This window comes from Coturnix japonica, chromosome 5, assembly GCF_001577835.2.
Source record: "Coturnix japonica isolate 7356 chromosome 5, Coturnix japonica 2.1, whole genome shotgun sequence".
Taxonomy (NCBI): domain Eukaryota; kingdom Metazoa; phylum Chordata; class Aves; order Galliformes; family Phasianidae; genus Coturnix; species Coturnix japonica.
In genome coordinates, this window is record NC_029520.1 from 37,055,848 (window position 1) to 37,082,174 (window position 26,327).

General features: G+C 40.4%; 1 protein-coding gene across 1 annotated transcript; it reads right to left on the minus strand.

Annotated features, from left to right (window-relative positions):
• Positions 1–576: 576 nt before the first annotated feature.
• GTF2A1 (general transcription factor IIA subunit 1) lies at positions 577–24,834 on the minus strand. The gene is made up of 9 exons (XM_015865123.2): positions 24,552–24,834; positions 17,967–18,068; positions 16,720–16,927; positions 14,160–14,224; positions 12,013–12,088; positions 9,164–9,297; positions 8,021–8,341; positions 6,408–6,497; positions 577–5,255 (listed from the first exon to the last, which is right to left on the minus strand). The coding sequence occupies exons 1-9, from the start codon at positions 24,579–24,581 to the stop codon at positions 5,148–5,150; spliced, it is 1,134 nt and encodes a 377-aa protein (XP_015720609.1). The 5' UTR covers positions 24,582–24,834; the 3' UTR covers positions 577–5,147.
• Positions 24,835–26,327: the final 1,493 nt, after the last annotated feature.

The window sequence follows — 26,327 nt, forward strand, 5'->3', positions numbered from 1 at the left end:
GATTTGTCACTGTTCTGATTTTTCTTCTAATTTTTTTTTCTTTTTTATTTTTTTTATTTTTGCCAAACCAACAGGTCTTTTTCAAGTGCTGTTTTTTTTTCTTGCACAACTTAGCAGTGGCAGAACATCACATAATTCCTGATGTTATTCAGAATCATCTCTGTATCCTTTTGAAAATGATTTCAAGTTCAAAAGTCAGGTTTAAAAATAAAGCACGAGTAAATTCTCAATAGATTACAGTTAGCCAGAACTGAAGAGATGTCAGTTGCTTGCACTAGAAAGCAATTCTGTCAAATCACTCTCACTGTTGAGACTCCTTTCTATCAGCCTGTTCTCTTCAAACGACCATGTATTTCATTCCCAATATTATCCTGCATTTCCATTTACAGAACTGGTATTCCAGACTGCACACCAAGTTACTCAAACAATCTTGTCTCAGGACCTAAGTCTCAAGTTACCACAGGGCAATAGTTCTTAAACAATTACAGGTGTCTAGAATCAAGATTAAAATGTGAGTTTTCATGCCATTCTGATTATGTTAAATGGAAGGCCTACAAAGCAAACTCAACACGTCGGTGACAGAGAGGTTACTCGTGTTATGAAAATTAATTCAGACCCTTCGGTAGAAAGCATTAAACATCAGATATTAAACAAATGCACATGCAAGATAGTAAATGAAGTGGCAAACATTTTTAAATAACATCTTTAATTAAAGTTTTTGCAAAGGCAAAATATTAAACTTAAAATAGGTCTTAGTACATCAAAATACTAAGTTCTCTAATTGTATTCCAAGCATGGCCTTTGAAACATAATATCCTGTATATCACAGAGGAGCAACCTTGATCTGCAATTGTACAGAATGAATTTTACAAACATAATAAATATATTTACCCCCTTACACATAACAGTATATGTACAACAGCAGTTGACAATAGTAGCTCAGAACAGCAAAAAAGGATATTCCCCCACTCCATATTCTATTGGTACCCTATGTACTCTGGAACATGTCTCATTGAATGACTGTACATATAGCTAACTCAAGGTAGTTCATCCTGTTAAAAAAGCTCCTTTTGTTCCACAGTGTCAAATCCGCCAAATAATAATTAAAGGACACATTGCATGAACTCCCTAAAAAAAGTAGACAACAGGGAAACGAATTGACTGGTTGTTTTTTTTTTTTTACACATTTCCCAACCGATCACAGCAATGGGAAAACAAGACTTTAAATGCCAGACACCAATACAAAACAATGTGCAAGTTTCTTCATCTTTTATAGTCATTACTCTCAAAGTCTGAAAATAACTCTGATTTCAGTTGTGTGTGTGGAGCAGGGAAGGGGGTGGCACGCAACAAACCCCATGGTGCTGTGTAAAGCAGCCCAATATCAGTGTGCATTATCCTAAGACTACTCTTCACCTCCTGAACATCTTATAGCAGTTGATGGGAAGCTTCTGCTTTGAGAAGAATTTTTGGCCATTTTGTTTTAGAAGGATTGTTTTGTTTGTTTGTTTTTGTTTTAAACAAACCAAGGAGACAATCAAAACACACTTTACTTAACTAAGTCTCCAACTGGAGATTCACTGGAATTGAGGACTTTTTCTCTGGTAATTCTTTACGGTGACATAATTACCACTTGGTGGAATTATTTTCACAGACTCAGTGAAATTTACATTATCACTCCTATTCTGCAGCACAATATTTTTACAAATGGTTTCTTATTACATGACACAACGTGTTCTTTGCTGTTTTCAAGAAACTGTGCTACAGAATCAGGTATCAACATCTTGGAAATAATTCAGACCACAATTACCACTTTAAATTGCATTAAGGAAGCTGAATTAAGTTCAAATGCAACTTTTGAGTACAATGTTGGAACAAGGAATACAAAGCCTCAAAGAAATCTTGTCACTAACCAGCAACTCGGGGGATAAAATCGTATTTTATTTAAATAGTCCAATATAAAGTTCCTTATGTGACTAAATTTTCTATTATCTCTTTAAAAGAAAACATACTTGAACATGTTTCCAACTTAGATGTTTTTAAATGATTGCACGCACTAGAACCCAACAGAATTAGAGCAAAAAAAGTTGCTTTTATGATTGAAGCACTACAGGAAATTTACTCTTTCAGGAAACCAACAGAAAAAAAACCAACTTGCCATATTGGCAAAACAGGCATTCTGCAAACCAATAAAGCACAAGAGTACCAGTTTTGCCCTGTTGCTCTGCAAATTTCCATCAGTCATCACGGTTACAATAACGAAGTTATCTTTCCCCATTTTTTCTGTCATTAAAAGGTGCTCCATTATCTGTGCAAATTTTAAATAAGTCCTCTTGAAATCATTATTTGTTTCTGTAATACTGAACTATTTAAAAAAACAAAACAAAACAAAAACAGCGTCAAAAACTATTTCCAAGGGAAAAAAAAAATCATTTATGAACTATGAACATGGGAATCCCTTGCCCTCTGAAGGAATGGTTTCTGTGGAACCTAGTGAAATGGTCTGTTCAATTACATTGTTAAAACCATGATTAAAATTCAAGTACAATAGAAAAATTAAGCAAACTACATTTTTACAGCAAGCTGCTACAATAAAATAAAATTAAAACATGCTTTTTGATTTAAAAAAGGAACACTTGATGTAGAAATAAGAGCACAGTTTGGTATATTTGTGTTTGACTGGCTTACAGAAAACTTCACAGGTACTTGTATTTGAAGACAAAACTTACTTGAAAAGCATATCATACAATTAGCTTGCAAAAGACCGCAAGTTCAGATAGCTTCAGACATCCTTCAGAACAGCCTAAACTTGAGTTACCTTTAAAATCCTACTATCCCTTAAAAATAAATTAAAAGGCTGTGTAGCTTCTAGTCCATGGGTAAAAAAATTTCTAAGACATATGAAAACCAACTGTTATCTGGGTTCCAATATCCAAGTTATCTGGGTTCCAATAGTCTCATCAAGAATCTATAGCTAAAGGGATTTTTTCCTTTTGTTGGTTTAATTGTGCTGTTATGGGAGTTACTCTTAAGTCCATTACTTACAACTCACTGGTAATAGAAATGGAAAAGGAGGAGGAAGGGATTAGTGGGTACAATATTGACTTCATCTCAGTTGTACACAGAAGCGTCAACAGTGGTACAAATAATAATAATAACAACTAAAACATCTGCTTTGCTCAGAAGAAAACAAACACCGATCAGTCTGAGAGACCTTGAAGCCCCGAGCCAAAAATGTACTCTAAATAATGACATTACAAAAGAATGGATTAGAAAAAATATCAATTAACTGTTCGTAAAGCTTATGTATGTAAATGGCTTACAACAACCATATGGCTCGAGGCACGGCCTAGAGGCAGTTTTATTCTTTATCAATGAGAGCACAGATATACAAAATCACAGTAAAGAAACCCTCTTTGGAGGGGTATTTTGGAGGACTTTGTATGTTAAAATACTACTGAAACTATGAATACGCTTGAAGGCAAGTAAATCAGAGAGAATGAAAATTAGGGCAGTGCTTATATACCTGTGACTTCATTAAGTAATGCTTAGTAAGTTTCATTCTCCAGAGTGACAGAAAAAAGGCAGAACTCATGGGTCAACTGTCTGCTTCTGCAAGTCTTTCTCAATGTAACTAAAATGTCTGTTGGGTTCTTCTCACTGCCTTTCCAAGGACTCGGGGAAAGAAAAGTATTTGAAATGGTGAGCCACATGGACATTCTTTCCTCAACAGTTTCTCAGGTATAATGCTGATTTCCTCTCCTCATTCAAAAGTAACTGCATTTTCTGAAAGCAGAATTTGCAAGAATATCCAATGTGTGAAGACAAAAATTCAGTTCTCAGTAGAGAAGGGGAAGCAGAGGGAAACAACCTTGTTGCTTAAAAGGAAAATTATCACCAAACCACACCTCTGGAAAAGGCATATGAGAAAGTGGCTACACAAAGATCTAGAGCCTCCAACTATGATTTTGTTACCAAGTCAGTCTACAGACACTTTAATAAAATTTGTGTTCTCAAAGCTGCGCAGCTCTCCTCATGAAATTACATGCCACCCAGAAACTTTAGAGATAAACTACTGCAAGTAACTTATGGCCATATTTTTAGTAAAGCAGATCTTTGATTCAGAGAGCTGCAGCCACGATTTTAATAGTTTTAACATTACTTTCTATATAAAAAATTTAGTGGATGTCTGTATTACGGATATAGTAAGTAGGTAAAGGAATGCATCTGTTGTGTGATTACCTACACATTTGATTCAGAAGCCCTCCAAAAAGCCTTTGAAGAAGTCAGTGGAAACTATATTATTTGTTTCAGTTCAACGATGCTGAAACCACCACCAAACAGTAAGAATATAATTAAAAAGATAAGCAGTCTGACTTTGGGGCAGGGGGAGCCCAGAGCTACAGGTGCTTAGTATTTAAAATTTAAAAAAAAAAAATTAAAAAAAATACAGTCCTAAATGAAAAGTATCACTTATATGAAATTAAAATAACTTTGAAATATAAATGATCGTTTTAACATTTTATAACTGCTAGGAACAACAACTTGCTTACGGGGAACTGAACTGAAAACCACAAATAGATATTATAATTAATGAGCATATCAGAATTAAAAATATTTTCCCTATACAAGTTATTTAAAATTTAACACCTTAATTCTTACCCTTCTGTACAAAGCTTGCACGCAGTCAAAGTAACATTCTGACCATCCTCACTACCAAAAGGAAGTGTTCAAAGCAAAGATTTGTACACACAATAAGCATTTTCAGATTCATAATCTATCACAGGGAAGAGTTCCTTCAATCATTGGAAGTATTTTAAAATCTTAAACCATGGGAGGAAGGGGGGGGGACAAAGCCTTACATGCTAAATACCAGCTGTAGGTACCTGTATGTAGAACTGATAATTAAGGTATTCCTAACACACAAAACCAGCTCCCAGACAATGCTATAGCTGCTACAGTCCATGGCTTGCTCATCTGAAGTAGTGTCTTTGTTGCCACATTTTACCTTTGTTCCAATACTTTTGTTTATGCTTCATGTGCAGAAACACATTTTGGTTGGAGAATATGTCCAAGTCTCAACCTTTCCTGCTTTTGAACATTTTTTCCTTTTACAGGGAGTTTTTGTTTTGTTTGTCTTAAAAACTTCACCATTCTGCATCCCCAATGGCTTTGGAAAATACATAATCTCTTCCATTAAGATTCATGATGCCATCCTTGAGATGAAATTTCCATTTGTTTTTACTTCTATGGATCTAAACATAGGGAAAAAAGTTTAAGTTTTATTCTGCAAAAGAAAGAGGCAGTAATACATAAATTATACAGTAAATTATATCAGCAAGAAAAATGAAAACAACAATTAAACACGCATTACTAAACTACTATGAACATTTTGAAAATCAATTCTGCATTTAGTAGCATCTAGTTGGTACCACAAAACTAACATGCTCAAAACTCTGTAATTCTGCACGCATCACATAATTCAGCTATGAAATTTCTCCTTGTAAGACTAAGTTTACTAGGATTCAAAAAACAATCATTCCTCCACCACATAAAGCCATCACTATCTATCCCCAGAGACCACAGAAGGTGGTGGGATGCTTTTTGTGGGCACTGCTACCTGTTTGCCCTCATCTCATTGTGCCATAGGCACCTGCTGATGCAGCACACAACATACTGTGCAAGAGAGAACTCTGTTCAGAACAGCTGAGCTATTGTTTTGGCATTTTATGAAAACAGACTGAACAGTGGTTGGTTGATAAGTAAACACATGGCTCTAGAGTTATAAGATGGACAGTCTCCCCTACTAAGTTCAAGTTCTTTTCAGAGGGTGAGGATTTCAGAGTAGTTGTTCTTGGTCAGCTTTAGTAGCTCCCAACTAGCTTTCCTTACTATTGTTCTGAGATCTCTCATAACTCTCACGAACTGTTTCCAAACTAACAGTTTCTGACTATTATCTGGAAGAGAAGGAAGGCTAGCCTGTAGATACTGATACTAGCTTTCTCAATCTTGAATTCTTTTTCAAATATGAAGTCTAAGCAGAATGCAGAAACAACTGAAGATTTTTTATTCAAGTCATTCTTTGCAATGTAGAGCTTTTTAATTCAACAATGTTTCTTCTGCTTTAGAAAGTACCCTTACTCTTCATAGTGCAAGTCACCTCACAGGTAAAGAAAGGAAATTTACTACCTCAGTAAAAAAAAGTATCCAAGATCCCTTGGACAAATATAAAATAATTCCAAGATGAACGTTCATACGCTGAAGTATTTTGGGGCAAACATACAGGAAAAAGAAGTAGTAATCATAGAGGAGACTGGAGATCATCACACAAGGATATTTCATCACTTAAAATTTATGACTTGAAGGAATAAGAGAACTTAGATTACTTGCATTGTTTTATATTTTACCTTATCGTACTGACACACAACAACATTTTCCGTATCAAACAGTTCTTGTCCTTCCTCATCACTCACATCATCTTCACTGTTAAGAGGCTCCTGAAAGAAACACATGAGAAAAGTTGCAATGTTTAGTAAAGTTATAGCTAATACTTAGATTATTCATGCCAGACAAGGCTACAGTCTATTGGCATGGTCCTACATAAGCATTTGAGGTGTCAACTATTCAGCTTTCCAGCAGAGGGCATACGAGTATTTCTTTTCTGCCTTCCATGATGCAGTCCTTAAGGAGATGTCTACCAATTTTAATGCCCAGTTTCAGAGTTCAGGACAGATTATGGGCACAGCAGTCTTTCATCATCATGTCACATGAAAACGTGACATACCAGAACCACTTTCATTCGTTTATTCTAGAAATTCTAGTGCTTGCAGTGTCTCTTCACAAAAATGTATCCTTATGCACCCTTTTTTTTTCCTAAAGCATCCAAGCAGCGCAAATAAGACACTATTCACATCTCTCTGTAGGTTCCATTAGAAGTAGAAACTCCAGGTCTTACTTATCTGTGTCTCATGTAGCACAAACAGAAACAGATCTCAACACAGGCAGGAAGTTCGTAGAGGAAGAAAAAAGATATTTTAAGATGATGCACAGATAGATAAAAATAACTTCTCCGGATAAAAGTATTTTCACTTTCCTTAAAAATTCCTTTCAGTTTTTTGTCTTTTTTCTACAAGTGGTCTTTCCTCCTCAGAAGTCTTCCAAGTTGTGTCATTATCTCTATTCTTTACTATTTCTTTAGATCTGCGCATGTCTCACAAGATTACAAAATGACACCACAAGGGTATTCACAAGGATCACTATTGAACTGCAAGCCTCATTTCTCCTTCCCTGCACGACCTTCCAACCTGTACTTAAGAGGATTGTCTTAAATCTCATACCTCTTCTAAGGTATATCTAAGAAGATATGCTTCTTATAGATCATTCTCACTGCTTTCCTCAAGCACCTGACCATTAGTGTTTGTCAATACAGAAGTCTGACACGCTACATTCCATGCAGTATGGTGAGAATGCTTCTACAAAAATTTGTCTTTTTTGTGCTTTTAAAAATGCTTTATAATCAAATTTAATTCTCAGGCCCCTTCTAGTATAACATAAGGCAATCTAACAGTGAGTAAAATGACAAACCACTACATCTATTTGTTCTCTCAGTGTTTGACACCCACCTTGTGTCATCCCTCCTACCACCTGGCTTTGGAAAGCACTCTGTCCCAAATGGAGCTGATTATTTCCATTTGCTTATGAAGGATTCATGATATCAGGGCTGACCATTCCTTACTACCAGAAATAATACTGCTGAAGTCTTTAAAAAGGCACTCATCGTAATTAACTTTTTTTTTTTTTGTTATCCCCTGCCACACCAGCTGCATTTCAAGGTGCTTTGATAATAACAGTTTCCACCACGTCAGTATGGGATATAAAGAAACTACAGTACACAGATAGCACTGACATATTCGAGATTATGGGAAGGTAACATTCTTGGAGAATTACAGTTTTCCTTTAAGTACTGTAGGGAAAAAATTAAAAATGAAATACAGGCATTCTGCAATGATGTTAATTTTACCTCTTCGACCTGGCCATCTTCACCTCCATCTTTTTCTTTGTCCTCCTCTTCATCATCATCATAGTCTTCTTCCTCATCTTCTTCTTCTTCAGATGATGTGTCTCCTGCTCCATCAACTTGGAGAACAAGTGGTGCTTGTGGTTGTGCCTGTTGTTGCTGTGGCTGCTGCTGACCAGCTGCAGGAATCTGTGCTTGAGCTGTTGTAGGGGCAGCCACTGTTGTAGGTATAACTTGAGTTTTATTTCCTGTAAACAGGATCTGCTGAGGCTGAATAATCACTCCTGTCTGCTGGGGAATCCCTCCAGGAATTGGAGCCAAAACCTGATGGAATAGTATAGTGCTTGGTAACACACCAGACTACCACAGCACTTACAGAAGACAATTAAGCATATCAATCTGACTCGGACTAATTAGAGAAAGAAGTTACTAATACTCCATCTACATCAGACAGGTAATTAAATCTTCAATAACAAAGCTTCTCTAATTACTTGGTGTTTTTCTGCTCTCAAATTCCAAGCACAGTAGAGTAGCGTTTAAACTCAAATAGGAGATTATTTTTAAAATTTCTTTACAGAATACTTTAACCTGAAATTTGCTACAGACTGTTATTCAGGTTTAAGCTGCAGAACTGTGACACAACAATAAATTCAATGCCTACACAACCTGGACGCACAGTTGAGCTTGTAACTGAAAAAAAATCCTGGCAAAACAACATACTGTATTCAGTAATGAAATGTCCAGGTTTGGTGCAGATTGTTTATATGCTTTGGGTTTTTGATTACTTGCTTGGGTTTTTTTAAAGGCATTTTCCTCTACATATGCTGCAACACAAAGTCATTTAACCGATCAATACTTTTGTGAAAGGATACTGACTAAAATTGTGCACATAATATAATTGTCATTGGACCCACACAACAGCAATTTTAAACCAATACTAGTCTGAATCTTACAAGAATAAAAACATTTGAAACAATATTCCAAAACATTTCATCCTTGAAAACATTCTTAACACAATCCTTTTCTAAATATACTACTTCTGTCTTTGTATACTGTTTAAATCTGACAATAAAAAAATGCAAGCCCATTTAATAACTACTCTCAGGTTTTTACTTTCAAGTGTACCTATTAATTTCTTTTCTTTACCTGCTGTATAACAGGTGCTTGTACGCCACCAGGCTGCATTTGTGGTATGACCTGCTGCTGTAGAACAACTGGCTGCTGTGGCTGAATGATATATTGAGCTCCATTTGCAGTTCTAACTACTTGGAGGATCTGGCCTGTAGTAAGATAAAAACCAAATTAATCAAAGAACAGATATCACCATTTAAAATTAGCTTAGTTTAGAAAGCTGTTTCCTGAAAGAACAACTGTAACAATTAAAGAGCACTGTATTCTGTTTTCATCCATGAAAAGATACCATGCCATAGCAGCTGTGCCAGAAAGGAACCATTTATATGGCTGTTTGCTATTTATCATTGTTAATTATGCAACCCAAGATTAAACCTTTAAAGCAAGACAGTATTTCGAACATTAATTCCTACTTATAAAACACGAGGTGTGTTCCTAAGATAAATTGTACAGGCAGAGTACAAATGAATCACAGAACTGTACAGGTTGGAAAGCACTTCTGGAGATCATCTAGTGCAACCCTCTCTGCTAAAGGAGGTTGCACAAGAAAGTGTCCAGGCAGGTTTTGAATATCTGCAGAGAAGGAGACTCCACAGCCTCTCTGGGCAGCTTGTTCCAGTGCTATGCCACCCTCAAATAAAACAATGATTTTCTCATATTCAGGTGGAACTGTATTCCCATTGATGTTCATCAACTCTTTTCTTTTGTTCAGCATTGCTGAAAAGAGTCTGGCATAATCCACTTCATTCCTACCCATTAGATACCTGTAAGAATCGATAAGATTCCCCTCTCAGTCTTCTCTTCTCCAGGCTGAACAAGTCCAGGTTACTCAGCCTTTCCTCATATGGGAGATGCTAAAGGCCCCTCATCATCTCTGTGGCTCTCTGCTGGACTCTCCACACAAGTTCCCCGTCTTTCTTGAACTGAAAAGCCCAAGGACTGAACACAATACTCTACATTTGGCTTCAACATGATGGAGCAGAGGGGGAAGAACACTCCCCCATGAGCAGCTGGCCACACTCTTTTTATTGCACCCCAAGATACTATCGATATCTGCTGGCTAATGGTCAACAATCTGCACCAGGACACCCAGATTCCTCTCAGCAGAGATAATTTCCAGATAGCCAGCCCCTTACCCTTTACTGGTATGTGTTGTTATTCCTCCCCAGGTGTGGGACTCTGCACTTGAACCTCCTAATATTCCTTTCCACCCAATTCCTCAGCCTGCCCAGGTTTCAGTGAATGGCAGCACAGCCTTCTGGTATGTAAGCCACTACTCCCAGCTTTGTATTATCAGCAAACCTGCTGAGGGTGCACTCTATCCCTTAATCCAGGTCTGACCTCTGGGAAACACTGCAAGCTACAGGGTTCCAAATAGACCCTATGTCAATGACAAGCCTCGGAGCTCTGCCAGTCAGCCAGTTCTCAATCCACCTCACTGGGCACCTGTCTGTCCCCCACTTCCAAAGCTTATCTAAGAGGATGTTACAAGAGAGAGCATTAAAAGCCTTGCTGAAGTCAAAGTACACAACATCCACATGAGTATATACAAATACAAGAAGCACAGGTAGCCACATCACTAAAGTTTTATCCAATGCTGTGGTATTTCTGAGGCCTAGCCAGATAGCATCTCCCTTGTGGGACTTCTGTCCCTTTGATAATCACATTGTAGGAAATCCCTCTGTATGTAACTGTCTATATGAATTTAATGTCTAGTTGCCTTTCTGAAGAGTCTGTCCAGTTTGTTCTTATATTATGTTTCTCCTTCCTTTTTCCACAATGCCTACATTCTGATGTCTATTTCTTTAATTATCCTATAGTTCTATTATTTGACACCTATTCTTCACAAAATACGTTGAAGGCTCATGTTTACAGCTGCCTTTACAGCTTGTTTCCACTCCGAGAAGGGGGAGCTAAGATATAATCCAATACACTCTTTATATTTCTATTCAAATAAAGGAGAAGAAATGAAATTAGACAACCCTCAACTTTACACATCTCCCTAAAGATTGATTTTATTTTCTGTTCTCCTTTCAGTGCAAACTAGAATGCTCTCTTTACTCTAACAGGTAAGTAAATCTGAAAGAAGGAAGAAAATACAGTTCTGCAGACTACCATACCCTGTTCTTAAAGAAAACATACTACAAATATTTGCAACTGAAAAAGAAAACAGTAAGCATAACATAAGAAACAATATAATAGTCTTCTTAAAGCACAGATGTTCTTCCTTAGAAATTAGAAGATCTTAAATTTCTAGAACAGATACACATTCCAATTTTGTTTCAACTGTGTATCCACTACACATTCAGATGCATACAGCGGGAAGGTTAAGTTCCAGATGATTCTGAGCAGACTAAGTGAACTATTCTGGCAAGAAAAGCAACTGATTCTAGGAAACAAACTTTCTCAGGTTTTCCTTTACCACCCCAAGCAACTCCACAGGTTTGAGGCAGACTGGCTGGAAGACTGCACGAAGAAATGAATCTGCGGGTGTTGGTCACACTTGGCTTAACATGACCCAGCAGTGTGCCCATATGGCCGAGAATGCCAATGGCGTATCAGAAATAGTGTTAGCAGCAGGAACAGGGAGGTGATTGCCCCTCTGTACTCAGCACTGGTGAGGCTGCACCTGAGTACTGTGTTCAGTTTTGGGCCAGTAGTGTCCGTTTTCATGAACATGTCTAAAAAGCAGGGAAGACCTGCAAAGAATCTGTTAGGTTTGCAAGACTGGTGAGCAACAGTCCAAGATCTAGTTTTCCCTGATTTTGATATATGAACAATATACGTCAGCAAGTAAAATCCACAATTTCTCTCTCCCAAGCAACCACAAAACCACCACATGACCTCAGTGTTAAGAGAGTTACCTGAATTTGTAAGTATCTGCTGAACAGGAGTAACACCAGTAGGGAGAGCCAACGTAGCTGCAGTAGCAGCAGCACTCTGAAATACAAGAAAAGCTTTTTAGGAAGTATTATTGCCACTGTTTCATGTTACAACATACTGCCTGAAACCATGTACCTCTCCCGACCTACTAATAAAATACTGCATGGCTTAGGAGGCAGTTTTACATTTTCAAAGCAGCTAAAGTCATGAGCCCACAAATTTGAAGATAAGGTACTTCAGCAGTGACTATGTTCACTTGTTTTCACAAGGAGCAGCGATCAGGTTTGCACTTTTCTTCATTCTACAATTAATCTACATTTCAAGTGCCAAATAACACAATTCTTTCAAGTGAATATACACACACAGCATACTGACTGCTCATAGAATTACTTATTTTTTTCTCTCAAGACAGTTGGTTAGAAGAGTCACAAGGACTCTCAGTGGGTAGTGATTCTATCTTACAGAAATTAAATTTTAATGCAATTCACATAGTTTCAAACACAAAAATCTGCATTAAGTCCTTGACTCATATAGGGAGACAGATTTCTCCAGAGGTTTTTCTACTTCACGTGTCTAACAGCAGTTATCTTTTGAAAATCCTCCCTTCCTCACTACAGAGGAACCATGAGAAATTACCCTCCGCAACTGAAAGGATTTAAACTTCATTACTGGGTAAAGTACATAACATCATGGTTATAAGAAATATAATCTCCCCTTACTGACTGATCCATATAGTAGTAATATCACTTCCAAAATAACAGAAAAACAAGCAAAACTCTAAAGTGGTTTTCTGCATTCATATATCCCAAAGGCAGATAGATAAATTCTCATTAGTTGCCGTTCTCCAAGACATTCGAGGTCAGATACGTTATTTAATACCAACCTAAAAGCTTATTAGAAACACATAAATATTCCAACTTAGTTCTATAAAAAAGTATTTATTGAATAGTAGTCTTCTGCAGTTTACAGTTCTTTCTTGTTTTGACAGCACCTGAGTTTTAAAATCCCCACAACCTCATTTTTGCAATATCCATCAACAAAACTTTGTTAAATGAGATGGGAAAAAATGTTTAATTGTTTTTCTGCAGAATTCACAAACTACACTGAAACAGTTGTAAAATACTTTACATTAGCATGAGACATTAGCATGCTCTCAGCTTCTGAATACATCTTTCTATTTGAGTAATGAAGTTCAGATTCTTTTCTATAACAAGGACAGCAGGTAATGGAGAACTAAGGTTATGAAAGTTACCAATGCCTTGACTAATCATAAAACATTGCTTCACATGGTTTTATCAGAAAAGTAGTTAAAATGTAATACATTCTGGTTTTAAATTGTTTAATTATTATTAATAATAATCATTATTATTAATTATTATTAATTATATTTATAATAATAATTAATAATATAATTATAATTATTCAAGAAACAAGTATCTATCTATCTATGCTTATATATATATATTATATATATATATATAATGATTAATATATATATATATATATTAATGAAATATGTATATATATTTCATTAAGCCAGGGCATTTAAAAAAACAAAAACAAAATTAACCTCTTGAGATAAAAACTAAGAGAAATGAATAAATGACCATACTGTTTTATATTCTCCTATAAATTAAAGAATCTAAATAAGACGAGCAGAAAAGGTGGATCTGAGTTGCTAAATAAACTCTCATTTGCTATAAGCTGAGACTTCGGAACAGCTGATGCTGTTCCCTGTATCTAACAAATACAATGTTTGTATCATTCAGTAGTGTTACATTAGCATGAGACAAGTACATAATGCAGATTTGCACCAAGAGTACTCCAATTTCTAATTTAAATAAAGTTTAGGCTTACCACACTTGAAATCATAATGATTAATGATAATCATAATGATAATCACCAAGTTTGGAAAAGACCCCCAAGATCACCCAGTCCAGTCCAGTGTTACTAAGTCCTTGGTTACTTCTAGATTGTCATTTCAGAAGCAGAACTCAGAAAGCAGGCAGACAGTTTTATCAACATGTCCTGCTTTTAAGCATCTGATGACCAGATTAGTTTTCACTATTCAGTCAAAACAACTTATACAATGACAGCATATAGATGTACAAGCCTCTGCTTTCCTTACCATGCCCGATGCATTCATGTGCGGTATCAGCTTGGAATCTGGCACAATAACCTGCTGCTGAGGTGCTATAAACAGGAAAAATACAGCAATTCATCAGTACTACAGCCTATCAAAAATAACATTCAAACCAAAATAACTTTGAAAAGACATCACACAAATACCAGGTGAGTTTCACAGCAAAAACAGCTACTGAGCAATCTCTGATCTTAAAAGTTTTACAGTCAAGACAATATACAACAGCAGCTCTGAGATGCAGTATGGCTATTTTGCCTTTTACAGATTTTGCTTCGATGCCTTCTATTACCTATTCTGACTCTACGTAAAGTAAAATTTTAAATGTATTTCTGAAAGCTATGTCACGGGGTTATCCCAAGATATAAGACCGTGACAGGGGGACACAGGCCCCGGGAAAAGATTGAAAAAGAAGGAGGAAAAAAAAAAAGGAGAGACAAAGGAATGAAGGAAAAGAAAGGAAAGAGTTTGCCCCACGACCCGGCCGGCCCCGGGCCACACGCTCCGGGAGAGGGGGAAGGGCAGAGAGAGAGCAGATAGTTCTAACAAAGAGAAAACACAATGGCAACGATCTGAGGAGGAACGGGAATTTACTAAATGTAACCAAATCAAACAAAACGAGAGAGAGAAGAGTACCCAAAGTAGGAGTCAAACCACGACAGTGCGAGGGAAGCACGTGCTTTTCTCCGCGGCGAGCTGAGACAGCCAAAGGCAGAGAGCGGCTGGGATCCAGAGTCCGACCCCGCTCCCTCTTCGCACCAAGTCCTCCGGGGATGCCGCCCCTCCCCGAACCCAAAATGGCAGTAAAACGGAACCAGAACATTAACTCTTTAACTGCAGCTGTTCTGCATGATGTTCTGATGTGGAATACCGACAAGAAAAATCACTAAACCACAACAAGCTATTACAGTTTTGGTTTTTATTCAGTAAGCTTGCTGATATTCAGCACCAGTGTTCTCCAAAAACGTCAACTACTAGTGATCAATTCTCAAAAAAACAACCAATAAAAAAACCCAAGCACATACAAAAAATACTGATCACAAAGAAAGTGTCCAAAAGTCTCCAACATCAGTGACAGCAAATTAAAATATGACAAAGCAATACGAACTAATCATCAATATAGCACTCTCAGTCCAATTCTGTAACAAAGGACACTGAAATAACAATGCTGCTGGAAAGATTCTGGAGAGAGAAGCCCCAGAATCCTGTATCAAGATGCAAAGTCACCCCTCTGACTTTCACGAAATCACAACCCCATGCCAGAATCACACACAGCACAACAGGAACCAATTACATCTTAGACACTGTCATTTGGTCTTCGGCCACAGTGTAGGGCAACAATAAATCAGTTTTAAATATACTGCTGTATTCAGGATCATATTCAACCCGACCAGGGGACAGGGATTTCCATATTAGCAGTGGGCAATGCAATCAGCAGTCACAGCTGTTCATCTAAGCAACCGCTAGAGGTCCAGGTAAAAACGTCTACATAGCCTGCCAACTGTAACTTGCTCATTTCAAGATGCTTGTTTTTAAGGGTCTCAAATATCAAAACAAATTTTATTCCAGCAGTCCCAACTGATTTATATCCAGGAAAATACATAAATAAATAAATAAATAAATAAGAAAGATTAAAAAACAAAGACTGGTAACAGGTTCCTTTCACACTAGTTCCCCTCTCTTTTAAATACAAACTTCTTCTGGGAGGCCGAAGAAAAGCAGCTCATAGTTCCCTCTTGTGCATATGTCAACACAGGCACTGATCTATAAAATCTGATAAACACTGAAGTCCCTGATTGACTATCACAGATAAATATGCAGTCACTGCAATGGCTCGCGGTAACTCAACTTGAGCATTCTATGAGATTTTTTTAATGCAGAATGTAAGCAGTAAAATCCAGTAGTATTTACAGTTCTGCAATTGAAATTTGAAAATGTTTTCCTTACATTATTGAGAACATGTAAAACAATTACTACAAGAAACACTACTCTTACAGCTAACCAAAGTGTACCTTGAACTCCCACTGCGCAATCTGCTAAAGCTGCAAGAAAAGCAGCCATTACGCTTTACACTGAAAACCTGTTCTAATACAAAAAACATATCCTATATGTACCTTGAGTGTTCTTTCACATCCTAGCATCTGCTTTTGCTTAACAAACTCTTTGGTTTTAAGCTTTATTTGCTCCTAGTAGCATTGCTATTTTCTGAATAAACTGCAAACTACTTTGGTATATTGTCTTGATATTAAAAAGCTGTTCATGGATTTTTGTTACAGTCTAAGTCATGTATTATGAAAAAATAAATTACATAGAAAGAACTCGACTTTTTCAAAATCTAAAGCATATTCAAGACTAAAAGAAATGTCAAGATACTTTTTCATGAAAACAGCTCACTTGATATATTATGCAATCAAGTAGGTGCAAAGTTTCACATAAAGACCTAAGGTTACCTGCAAAATCAACATCTTCCAATAAATTTAGAATATGCTAAGTAAGGAGTTGGTCTAATTTGAATCTTTCACCAGAGAGGTTACATTGTAAGCCTGACCTTGCTGAGATGCTGGAATAAGAACCTGTTGTGGCTGAGTCTGCTGCTGCACAGTCTGCTGAGGCTGAGGTTGTGTGTGATGGTGGTGGTGATGATGCTGTTGTTGCTGCTGTTGCTGCTGCTGCTGTTGCACCTGCAACAGAAGTTGCTGCTCTTCTGAATGGAAGCCATCTACAGCCTTGGACTGCATCAGCTTGTTCTCCCACAGCTAGTTTGAGAAAGGAAAGAGAAATCTCTGAAGACTTTCACTATACAGGATCTGTAAAAACACAGCCAGTACTAAAAAATTTAATTTGTTTTCACTGTTTACCTTATGAAGTCTATTTAGCCAAAAAGCCCCTGGGCAAATACAGATTGAGGAGAAAACTCCACATAGGTAATGTGTTAATAAGAAGAATTAAATAGTCAACTAAAATAAGCTTTAACATTCATTTTTTCTCCTATTTGTGGAAAAAACATAATAACTCTTACAGAAACATGAATCAGAGAAAATCTATTATTTATTAGAGCCTTTCTCAAAACTATTTCTTCCTAAAACTCCTCAATAAAAGCTGCTTGAAAACATACCAATAGAGTCTACTAGTATACCAAAGATAATATCAATCTGCACTGTACCAACAGTTTTTGCCATGATATCAAACTCAGACTCCCCAGCCCTGTAGCTCCTGATGTCAGCTGAATTCTCCCAAAAAAAAGCCACAATTAAAAAAACACTAAAACAGAGAGGCATAAGCAGTCAATAAATAAGGGCACCCAGGACTGCTGGGCTCTGCTAAGAACTCCCTAAGTCTTCCTTTGTTTTCCTTCTTCACCTCTTTCTCCACTTAATCTTTTATGTTGTGACCTGCAGAACACATCTGTGACACACTCCTTCAGTAAGACAAAACCATCAAATGGAGTAGACGTAGTTATTTTCCCAGCACAGAAAACTTTGGAATTGTTTACCTATAAACACATCTTTTTCCTTTTTTTAAGATGTAATTTTTCAGGGACTGAAATGGTTATACTGTTGACTTAGATGTCTGTTGTTAGTTTATGTCAAGTTTTGCCATGCCAAATTAGGGGAAGTAAACAAGGTGGGCAGAAACTTTTGTAGATTAGTACAGTCCAAATGATATGGGACTACAAACATGTAGGCAAATATTGTGCTTCACTAATTAAAAATCAGTATTTTTACTGTGTACAACAGTAGGCAGGACTAAGACATTTCATGTATTGGTCTATTAAAAAAACAAAATTCAGCTTACTGTTTTGAGTTCCATAAGAACTTGTTCATCCACTCCTTCATCCAGAAAAACTTCTCTGACATCATTAATGACATCTTCAATTACAGACCTGTACAATTTAGGCTTCAAAAAAAATATATACATATATTACATTAGTAATATTTTTAATAATTTTTTAAGAAACTTAGCACTATAACATTACATCCTTCCTCCCACCCTTCAATAAAGTAACCTCTTACAATCACTATACACAGCACATTTCTGAGTGACTTAAAACTTCCAAGAAAGTACAAATAAGCACAAACAGCTCTAACAAGATGGAAAGGGAAGGAACCATTTGCTATCTTTTGTGTCAAAAGAAACCTCAAGCCATAAGGAGCGTAGCTCAAAATAAGGAAAATTAGATTGTTTACCATTCAGAAAATTTCTTTCCCATTTGCTAGCATACATGCTGAATATGTAAAAACATTTGCATGAGTGCAAATATTTATGTTAAAGAACACTGTAAGTTTTTGTTTGTTTAAAAAAATGAATCTCAGTAGCATTTCCTATTAGATCAGGAATCAAATACAGTTCAGGACGTTAATGAGTTGAAAAACACTGAAGCCTAGGAACTCTAAGTATCCATACACAAATGTCCTTGCTTAGCACACCCCATTGCAGAATCTATCAAAGACATGGTATCAAGAGAGACAGACTTTTGTTTGTAGTCAGTACTTATGTTTCTACATTACATATTTTTCAGGGGGCAAAGCTACCCACATACTATTACACTGATCTTATGTCTAGACTGCCATTGGCAAAGCTAACTGTCAGTTCACTTCAGGCTACCCAGAGAAGTGGTGAACTCTCCACCTTTGGAGATGCCCAAGTCACCTGGGCAGGGACCTAGGCACCCTGCTCTGGGTTGGCCCAGATGCTCCTCCCAACCTCAGTCACTCTGTGAATTTTAAAACACAAGTATGACTTTAAAAAGAGTAGAAATGTTTAACTTTATCAATTCGTGCGTATTTAACTCAAAAGCCACAGGATAATTGTATTATTCAGGTGTTGTACTTCATAACCAAACACTACTGCATCACTACTTGAACCTCTCTACACGTGTAAGACTCAACAGTATTTTGGCTGAGTTTAATATGTGCGCTATCTAATTGCAAAGTAGAATCGTGAGTTCTGAGTTAGGACCAACCTGCAGCCTGTGAACCATACATACTTCACTGACAGAGGCGGTTCCTCAGGTTGGTGCTTACTGTTCCTAAACTAAAATGCAACTAATTGCACTATTATTTTAGATGACATCTTCCCCTACACCACTCCCAACAGAAATGATGGCACTTGCATCAGATACCTTGTACGCATGCAAAGCAATCACCCTGTCCTGGCACAGCGAGTTCAGCTCTCTAGGAGGGCTGTCCTTAAGGCGCACCAGCAGAAAGCTTGCACCAAGCACATACAGCGAGACACACAGCTGGGACTGCACGGATTTACTGCTTGCACTTAAAGCATTTACTTTATGCATACACAGTTGCTTAATGCATCCCAGAAGTGCTGAATTCGTTACAGATATGCTAAAGATTACACTGCACACATGTTATGAAACAGAACGGCTATGTCTCTGTTATGCACATGGCTTACCAGCCCAGAACAAAGCTGAGCAGCCAATAAGTAGGAACTTAAGGTGCAGTGGTATTATAGCCTACTTGGAAGCCTGGAACCAGGATACAGTTTCCTGAAAGCTGCTTAGTGCATTATGCCCATGGTGTTTTAAGCAGTGTCTGTGGGGCACGCTTCAGTAGTTTTTCTTAAATAAGGTGGGGGGGGGGGGAACCACCAAAAGATACCACATCATTCTGGTCAGAAAATCCACAGTTCCGCATTTTGGCCAATGGCAGGCTATCATCACTCCTTTTTTTCTTAATTTTAGATTTTATCAGTTTGCCACTTGCCTGCTTTAAAATACACCAAGGAAATTCAAAGAGCTGAAATGTCAGAATTCATCCTTTCTTTTACTCATCTCTGCAGAAACTTTCCGGCCTCAAGTAACAGTGGATGTTTGCCGCAATTAAAAATGACCTTTACAGCACCCACATCTAAAACTCAACTTCTCCAAAAGGAATAAAACCCGATAATCTACAGATTCTTTTTCTTTCAAAACTGTATGGCATACTTATATCTAAGCTGCTAGGTACAGCATTACTGGTGCTTATAGAGACATATGAAGCAGCGCTTCAGAGCCTGGCTTCTCCTGAGCACTAGTACTTTAGCTTTGTGCTGCGAGAAATACCAAGCATCATTAACAGGATTATTTTTCCACTTAGACTTAATTCATTGCAGATGCAAAAAGACATTCTACTTAATGCCATTAAGTCCTATTATTCCTATAATTAAACAAATTGCATACAGCTTATACAATTCAACTAGAACAGAAATGCTACTTGACCTATTGTTCATATTGTTTCTTATTGTATTAAAGGTATCTGCTTCTTAAAGCCCAAACCATTCTGCAAATAAATACACTTATCCATAGGTACATGAGTTGCTTCACTTAAGTCAATGGAGCATCCTTTCAACTGAAATTACAAATGAAATTCCTGGAGAACAGAGACAGCATTTTCTCCTTCACATATCCACTGTTTTATTAATAAAGCAGACTCAGCACAGGCCCTTATTTCCACCAGTAGTCACCACCTCCTGCCAGGTGTTTCCACAAGGTATATTTACAAGTATCAGTCAGATTATACAGCCCTGAGAAAAAACACTGACATTTAGGCACAGTGAACTGACCCCACAGCTCAGCAGTCTGTAATGTTCTGGTCACATGGTATCACGAGATACAATACACTCACTGCTATATGATTAGTAGGAGGAGCAAATAAAATATCTACACTTCATAATGAAAGTGGCTGAGCCCCTGTGCTTCCTAATTCCATGTACACATTTCCATCATACCCAGATAAACCCTGGCTGCGCCCAGCTGTACTGAACACCCATGAACATAGCAGTGCTGCTTTTCTCAAGATCCACCTATCACAGAATGGTGAAAAACAGCATAAAATGCTACTTCTACAGATGTGAAACTAGACATAAAATTACAGAAATTAAGAACTTAAACCCCAATCTTTAAAAAGGAAGTATGCTGTATTTTTTTTTAGATAGGCAGTAATTGTGGGCTCTAAGTATTATTTATGAGATGCTCGAGTTGTTTATACAAACTACCTACATCCCTGGAGCTGAAAGATCATCATTTATTTCATGCACTGCTTACTCAAAAGCTGAGCATGGGCACGTAATTACTAAATGAGCCCCCAGTGGGACAGCTGGTGACTTGCATTTTGTCATAAATTTTCACATTCAGTCAAAGAAAGCAATGAGAACATAACAGAAACTTAAAAGATTGCTATTAAAATAATCGTGCTTTCATCTGGTTTGTATTAAAGTGCTTCCCTCATAAAGAGCGCATTACTGTAAACTTCAGGCCCTTTTAAGAGCAAACACACTCAAATCACTCTTCAATAAACACTACTCCAAACACTTACTAGAGATTAAAGACAACAATTAAAATTCCTGATTTATTAGATGCAACCACAAACACATAGAAAAGATTTGAAATCTCATATGTCCCCCTCCAGGAACATACGGAAATCATTATATTTCACTTTCTCTGTATATCTTGTAAAGAAAAGAAAACTCTGAGCATGGTGAGACCACTACACACACATGCACTCCAAATCAGAAGAGCATGCAGGGAGCTATTTTAAGCAATGCCACATGCCTTTGGGGGCTGCATTTCCTACATTCCATCAGTTCCAAGGGTACAAAACCCGCACCTCTTTCTAATTATTGTTACAACTGTCAGGATTTGGGCAGTTTGGGTTTCCAATAACCAACACATTACAAAGGAATACACACTGCACGCCTTGTGCATCTGACAGCAGTTTTCTCCTAGTTACTTCTGCAGTTATCCCTGAAATGTTCCCCATCTGTTTCTCCTGTCTGTGGGAATACAGCTATGGGAGCTGTGTGACATGAGAATGCCACGCTGCAGAGGTAACTACTTTTAGTCACAATTACACCAAAGAAGAGTGAAAAAGAAGTAGCACATACAGGCTACACTGTAAGCAATTAAATGTGACACCTGTCACACCTTTACAAGGTAATTACCTTTGTCACCTACAAAACCTTATACCACATAAGGTATGTGCATCCCTTCCTGGGAAGGACAGATTTGATTAGATGCTGATGTCTTACTATGACACACCAGGTCCAAAATCTGCCCTGCTGAAGTTACCAGCTGGCTGCAGTACTTCCACACATTCTTGCTCATCTTCTGCAACTCTGAGGTACATATGGTTATCACTACTACAGAATAGAGCTGATTTTCAGAGTGCTGCAAAATTGTACCGTTTCCTTGGGATTCAACCTAAAATGGGAGTCAGGGTCATTTTAAGTTCCTATTATTCTTAACACTGTGATCAAACACAAGCACTTTTCAGCAGAAGTTGTGCTGTGCTAGGACAGAGATGCAGCACTGATAAGCCTCAGCAAGTTGTTATAACAAAGATATTTGTAAGTGCTAAGATGATTATTCAATAAAAAGATGTATTTACCTATTAGGTAATAACTTGGTAGAAAAAGAGACGTGAAACATCTAACTTACTGTAGAGACAAAGAACCCTTCCTGTCAGTTAAAGAAAGCCAGCAGGTCATGGGCAGAACAGCTAGCAGATTTGGATCACACACATTAAGTATCCTACCAGCAGCTGACCTGCATGCAATGGCACACTGCTGTCCCACATTTTGTTTCAGAACAGCTGATAAAATAGCAAAGCCATGCTACTTCCTTGCTTCTCATGTCTCCAGGTTACAGGTAAGATTTTGGATTTAGAAAGGAAACTCTGTATCATTTCCTTCTGTAAACTTCTCTGTAATACTCAGAACATTCTAATTAATTCAAATAATAGCAGAAATTCCAAAATCTTCCAAAATATCAGTGTGCCGCATCACCTTCAGTTACCAGAAGCACACAACAATCGTTCACACAATCTGTGCCCAGGACCAATAAACAGAACTTCAATATTAATGCTGCTTTCAGTATAAGATCTGTACCAGACACTGGCCAACTGCCATGAAACAAATCCTGCATCTCTCCTTGCCATGCTGGATAAGAACATCTAAATCCTCCTTTCCCCATCCAGCAGCAAAACAGCAAAACTCCATGGAAGACCATAAGGGTACAGAGAGCTGCATGCTGTGGACAAAAAAATACACACGCTAATAAATAAAAAAAGAAATGAAAAAAAAAAATTAAATTAAAAAAAAAAAAAGGGGGGGGGGGGTTGGGATGGGGGGGGAAGGTAAGCGTTTTCAGAAGGCTGGGAGGATGGCGGTGCCCTCTTCGTGCAAGGCACAGCCACCCAGCACCGAGAGCCGTGGGCAGTGCCGCTGCTCCCCGAGTGCGGAGCGAGGCAGGAGCACAAACCCGGCTCCGAGCGACAAAAAGCACGGCCGGCAGCCTCCGCCGCGATGCACGCACCTCCCAGCCCGCTCTCGGCGGCTCTCTCCCTATTTAAAGGCTGATGTGGTGTTTAAATGGAGAGGCGGTGACGTGGGGCTGGAAAGCACCTTCCCATCCTAGCAGAGTCTATATTAGAGAGCGGCAATGGCTCTATATAAACAGGGCGGCCGCAGGGAGGAGGAACACAAGGAGCGGGCAGGCAGAAAGGCAGGGGAAGCCATGATGGATCCGAGCGCCACAAGCAGGGCCGCGCCTGCCGCCGGACGCCGGGTTTGTGCCGCCGGCGCTCGGGGCGGGGGTCGGGGCCGGGGTTGCGCCGGGGACGGAGCGGAGACCGAGGGGCGATCGGATCGGCCGTGCGTGTGACTGCTTATTGCGAACCGGAGCGAGCCGTCCCGCAGCGAGCCGCCCGCCAAGGTGCAGAAAGCACGAGAAGGGACACAGGGGGGCGAGAGTTTTCTTTGTAAAATAAATACTGCCTCGCTCGCTGCAGAAAAGTTCCGGGCCGGGCCTGGCGGACCGCTGCCGCGGGGCTGGGACAAGTGCTTTTCAACCATCGTCTCTTTCCGATCGAGCAACATAAAATGGCTCCAGCGGAGCCCGGGCTGCCGCCGCCACCGCGGCCACCGCCACCCCGACACCCGGCTCGCTCCCGGTCGGGCGCGGGGCCGGCGGCGCTCGCTCCTTCCCGGGGCGGCTCCCCCCCCCCCCTCCCGACCCGCCCGCCCGCCCCTTCCCGCCGGACCCCGGCCCGCGGCGGGCGGCCCCGGCCTTTTCCCCGCGGGGCTCCGTCCGCCGCCCGCCCCCGGGCCGCCGCCCCGCGCCCCCCGTTCCGCTCCCGCCGCCCCACTCCCGCCGCCCCCGGCTGCGCTCTCCCCGCCCCGGCGTCGGGCGCCACAAGTTGTCTGCTGCTGCCGCCGCCGCGCGGGGAGCGGCCCGGACCCCGCCGCCCCTTCCCGCCGCGGGCCGGGGGGGAGGGGGCCGGGGCGGCCCGAGGGACGGGGGTGCGGGGGAGGGGGCGGCGAGCCCCGCCGGCCCCCTCCGCCCGCGCCGCCCGCGGGGTCCCCCTCGCCCCCCGGCCCGGTCCTTACCACGGGGTTTGTGTTAGTCGAGCTCGCCATGTCCCGAGCCCCCCGGGACGCCCCCAACCGCGGGGGGGGGAGTCGCCCCTAAAACAATAAACCTGCCCGGCTGCGTCCCCCCTAAGCCCGCACGTCCCGCCCGGGCTCACGGGCAGCCCCGCGGCCTGGCCCGGCCTCGTTCGCCGGCCCTGGGGCTGCAGCCGCCGCCGCCAGCCGCCCGCTCTGCCCGCTTCGCCCCTTTATATAGCGAGAGCCGAGCAGCTGCGCGAGCGGCCAGACCGAGCGGGGGACGCGCGCGGGGGGGCGGCCAGATACCGCGAGAGCAGCGAACGAGAGCGCGCCGCGCGGGGCGCCGTCACGTGAAGAGCCCGCCCCGCCGCCATGACACTTAGTGAGGCGGAAGTACACAGGGAGGTCGCTCTCCCGCTTGCCGCTCCGCCCGGCGTACCGAGGCGGAAGTCTTCGCGCTGTCCCGCCGGGCGCTGCGCCTCAGTCCGTCCCATCGTGCGACGCCCGCAATCACGGCGCTGCTGGGGGCGGCCCGCCTCTGCTCTGCGGCCCGGCCGGCTGCGATGAGCCCAGCGGGATGCTGCACACCGCGAGGCGGCAGCTCATAACGGCCCGGAGCGAGCCGGAGGCCAGCGAGGGACATGGGAACGCACATCGCGTCCGCTCGGTCTATAGGAGCGGTTTGCTCCTCGGTGTCAGCCCCTCACTGTGCAGTTCCAGGTACGCAAGAGCCCTGCCTGGCCCAGCAGGCGCTGGTACCTCTGGTCACAGGCCTTGAGCTGGCCCTGCTACAAGAGCCAGGTCCCGGAGTGTTCAAGCTCTTGTTACCTGGTCTGGTGACAGGAATCGTGGGCCCTCACTCTCAGAATTGCCTCTTCAGCAGTTCCTCACAAAATCTGTGGCACTGAGAATTCCTGGCTGTACCGTTTGGCTTGGCTTCCATTTTTGCCCTTTTAATTGCCTTTTCGTCCTTTTCCATTCCCTTTGCTTATCCCCTTTCTCCATGGCAATCTGCAAGATGCATGTAATACAGGAAAGCATTCTCAACTACGAGGATCCTTCCATCAGTTAACTTCCCTGCTGCCACCTTCACCAAGCCCTTAGGATAACTTCTGAATACAGCTTAGAGCTCCAGCAGTAACCCACCTGTATAAGACCTGCTCGAACATAAATTAAAAGCAACACTGAATTCCAGCTCTATGCTCAAGGTATTATGTTACATCAATCTCCACAGAAAACAAAAACAAACAACAATAAAAAACCCAACATGCCCTACAGACCATATTTGACACGTTACCTTCATTCAGAAGTCCCACCTACTAGCTAGACCAAGCAACATGTTTACAAACTCCTGTCTGGTAGCCTAAGACCAGAATTAATTTGTTAGTGGATACAGGAGACCTTCACATTCCATACTTCTAAATGCTTTAGTTCTGTGGTAGCGAGCACCTCCTTTCCCTTCTGACAGGCAGAGCTTTTATAGGCACGTGATTGATTTACAGTGGACCAGCTGATGAACCAGCTCCACTGTTCATGGCACATACTGCTGGAGCTCCAACAAAAATTACATGGGACAGAGTTTTACCATCCTCTGCTGTTAATTATACATTTCCTTCTTGGAATTTTCCACTGCCACAGCACAACCAACAGGAGTGATGAGAGTTGGTATCCGTAGCTCGTGAGCTAACCTTAGGTGTATTGAATGAGCAGCAGGAATTGAGGTGCTAGTGTTACTTCACCCTGACATCTCCAATAAAAAGGCAGTAATCTCTTGCA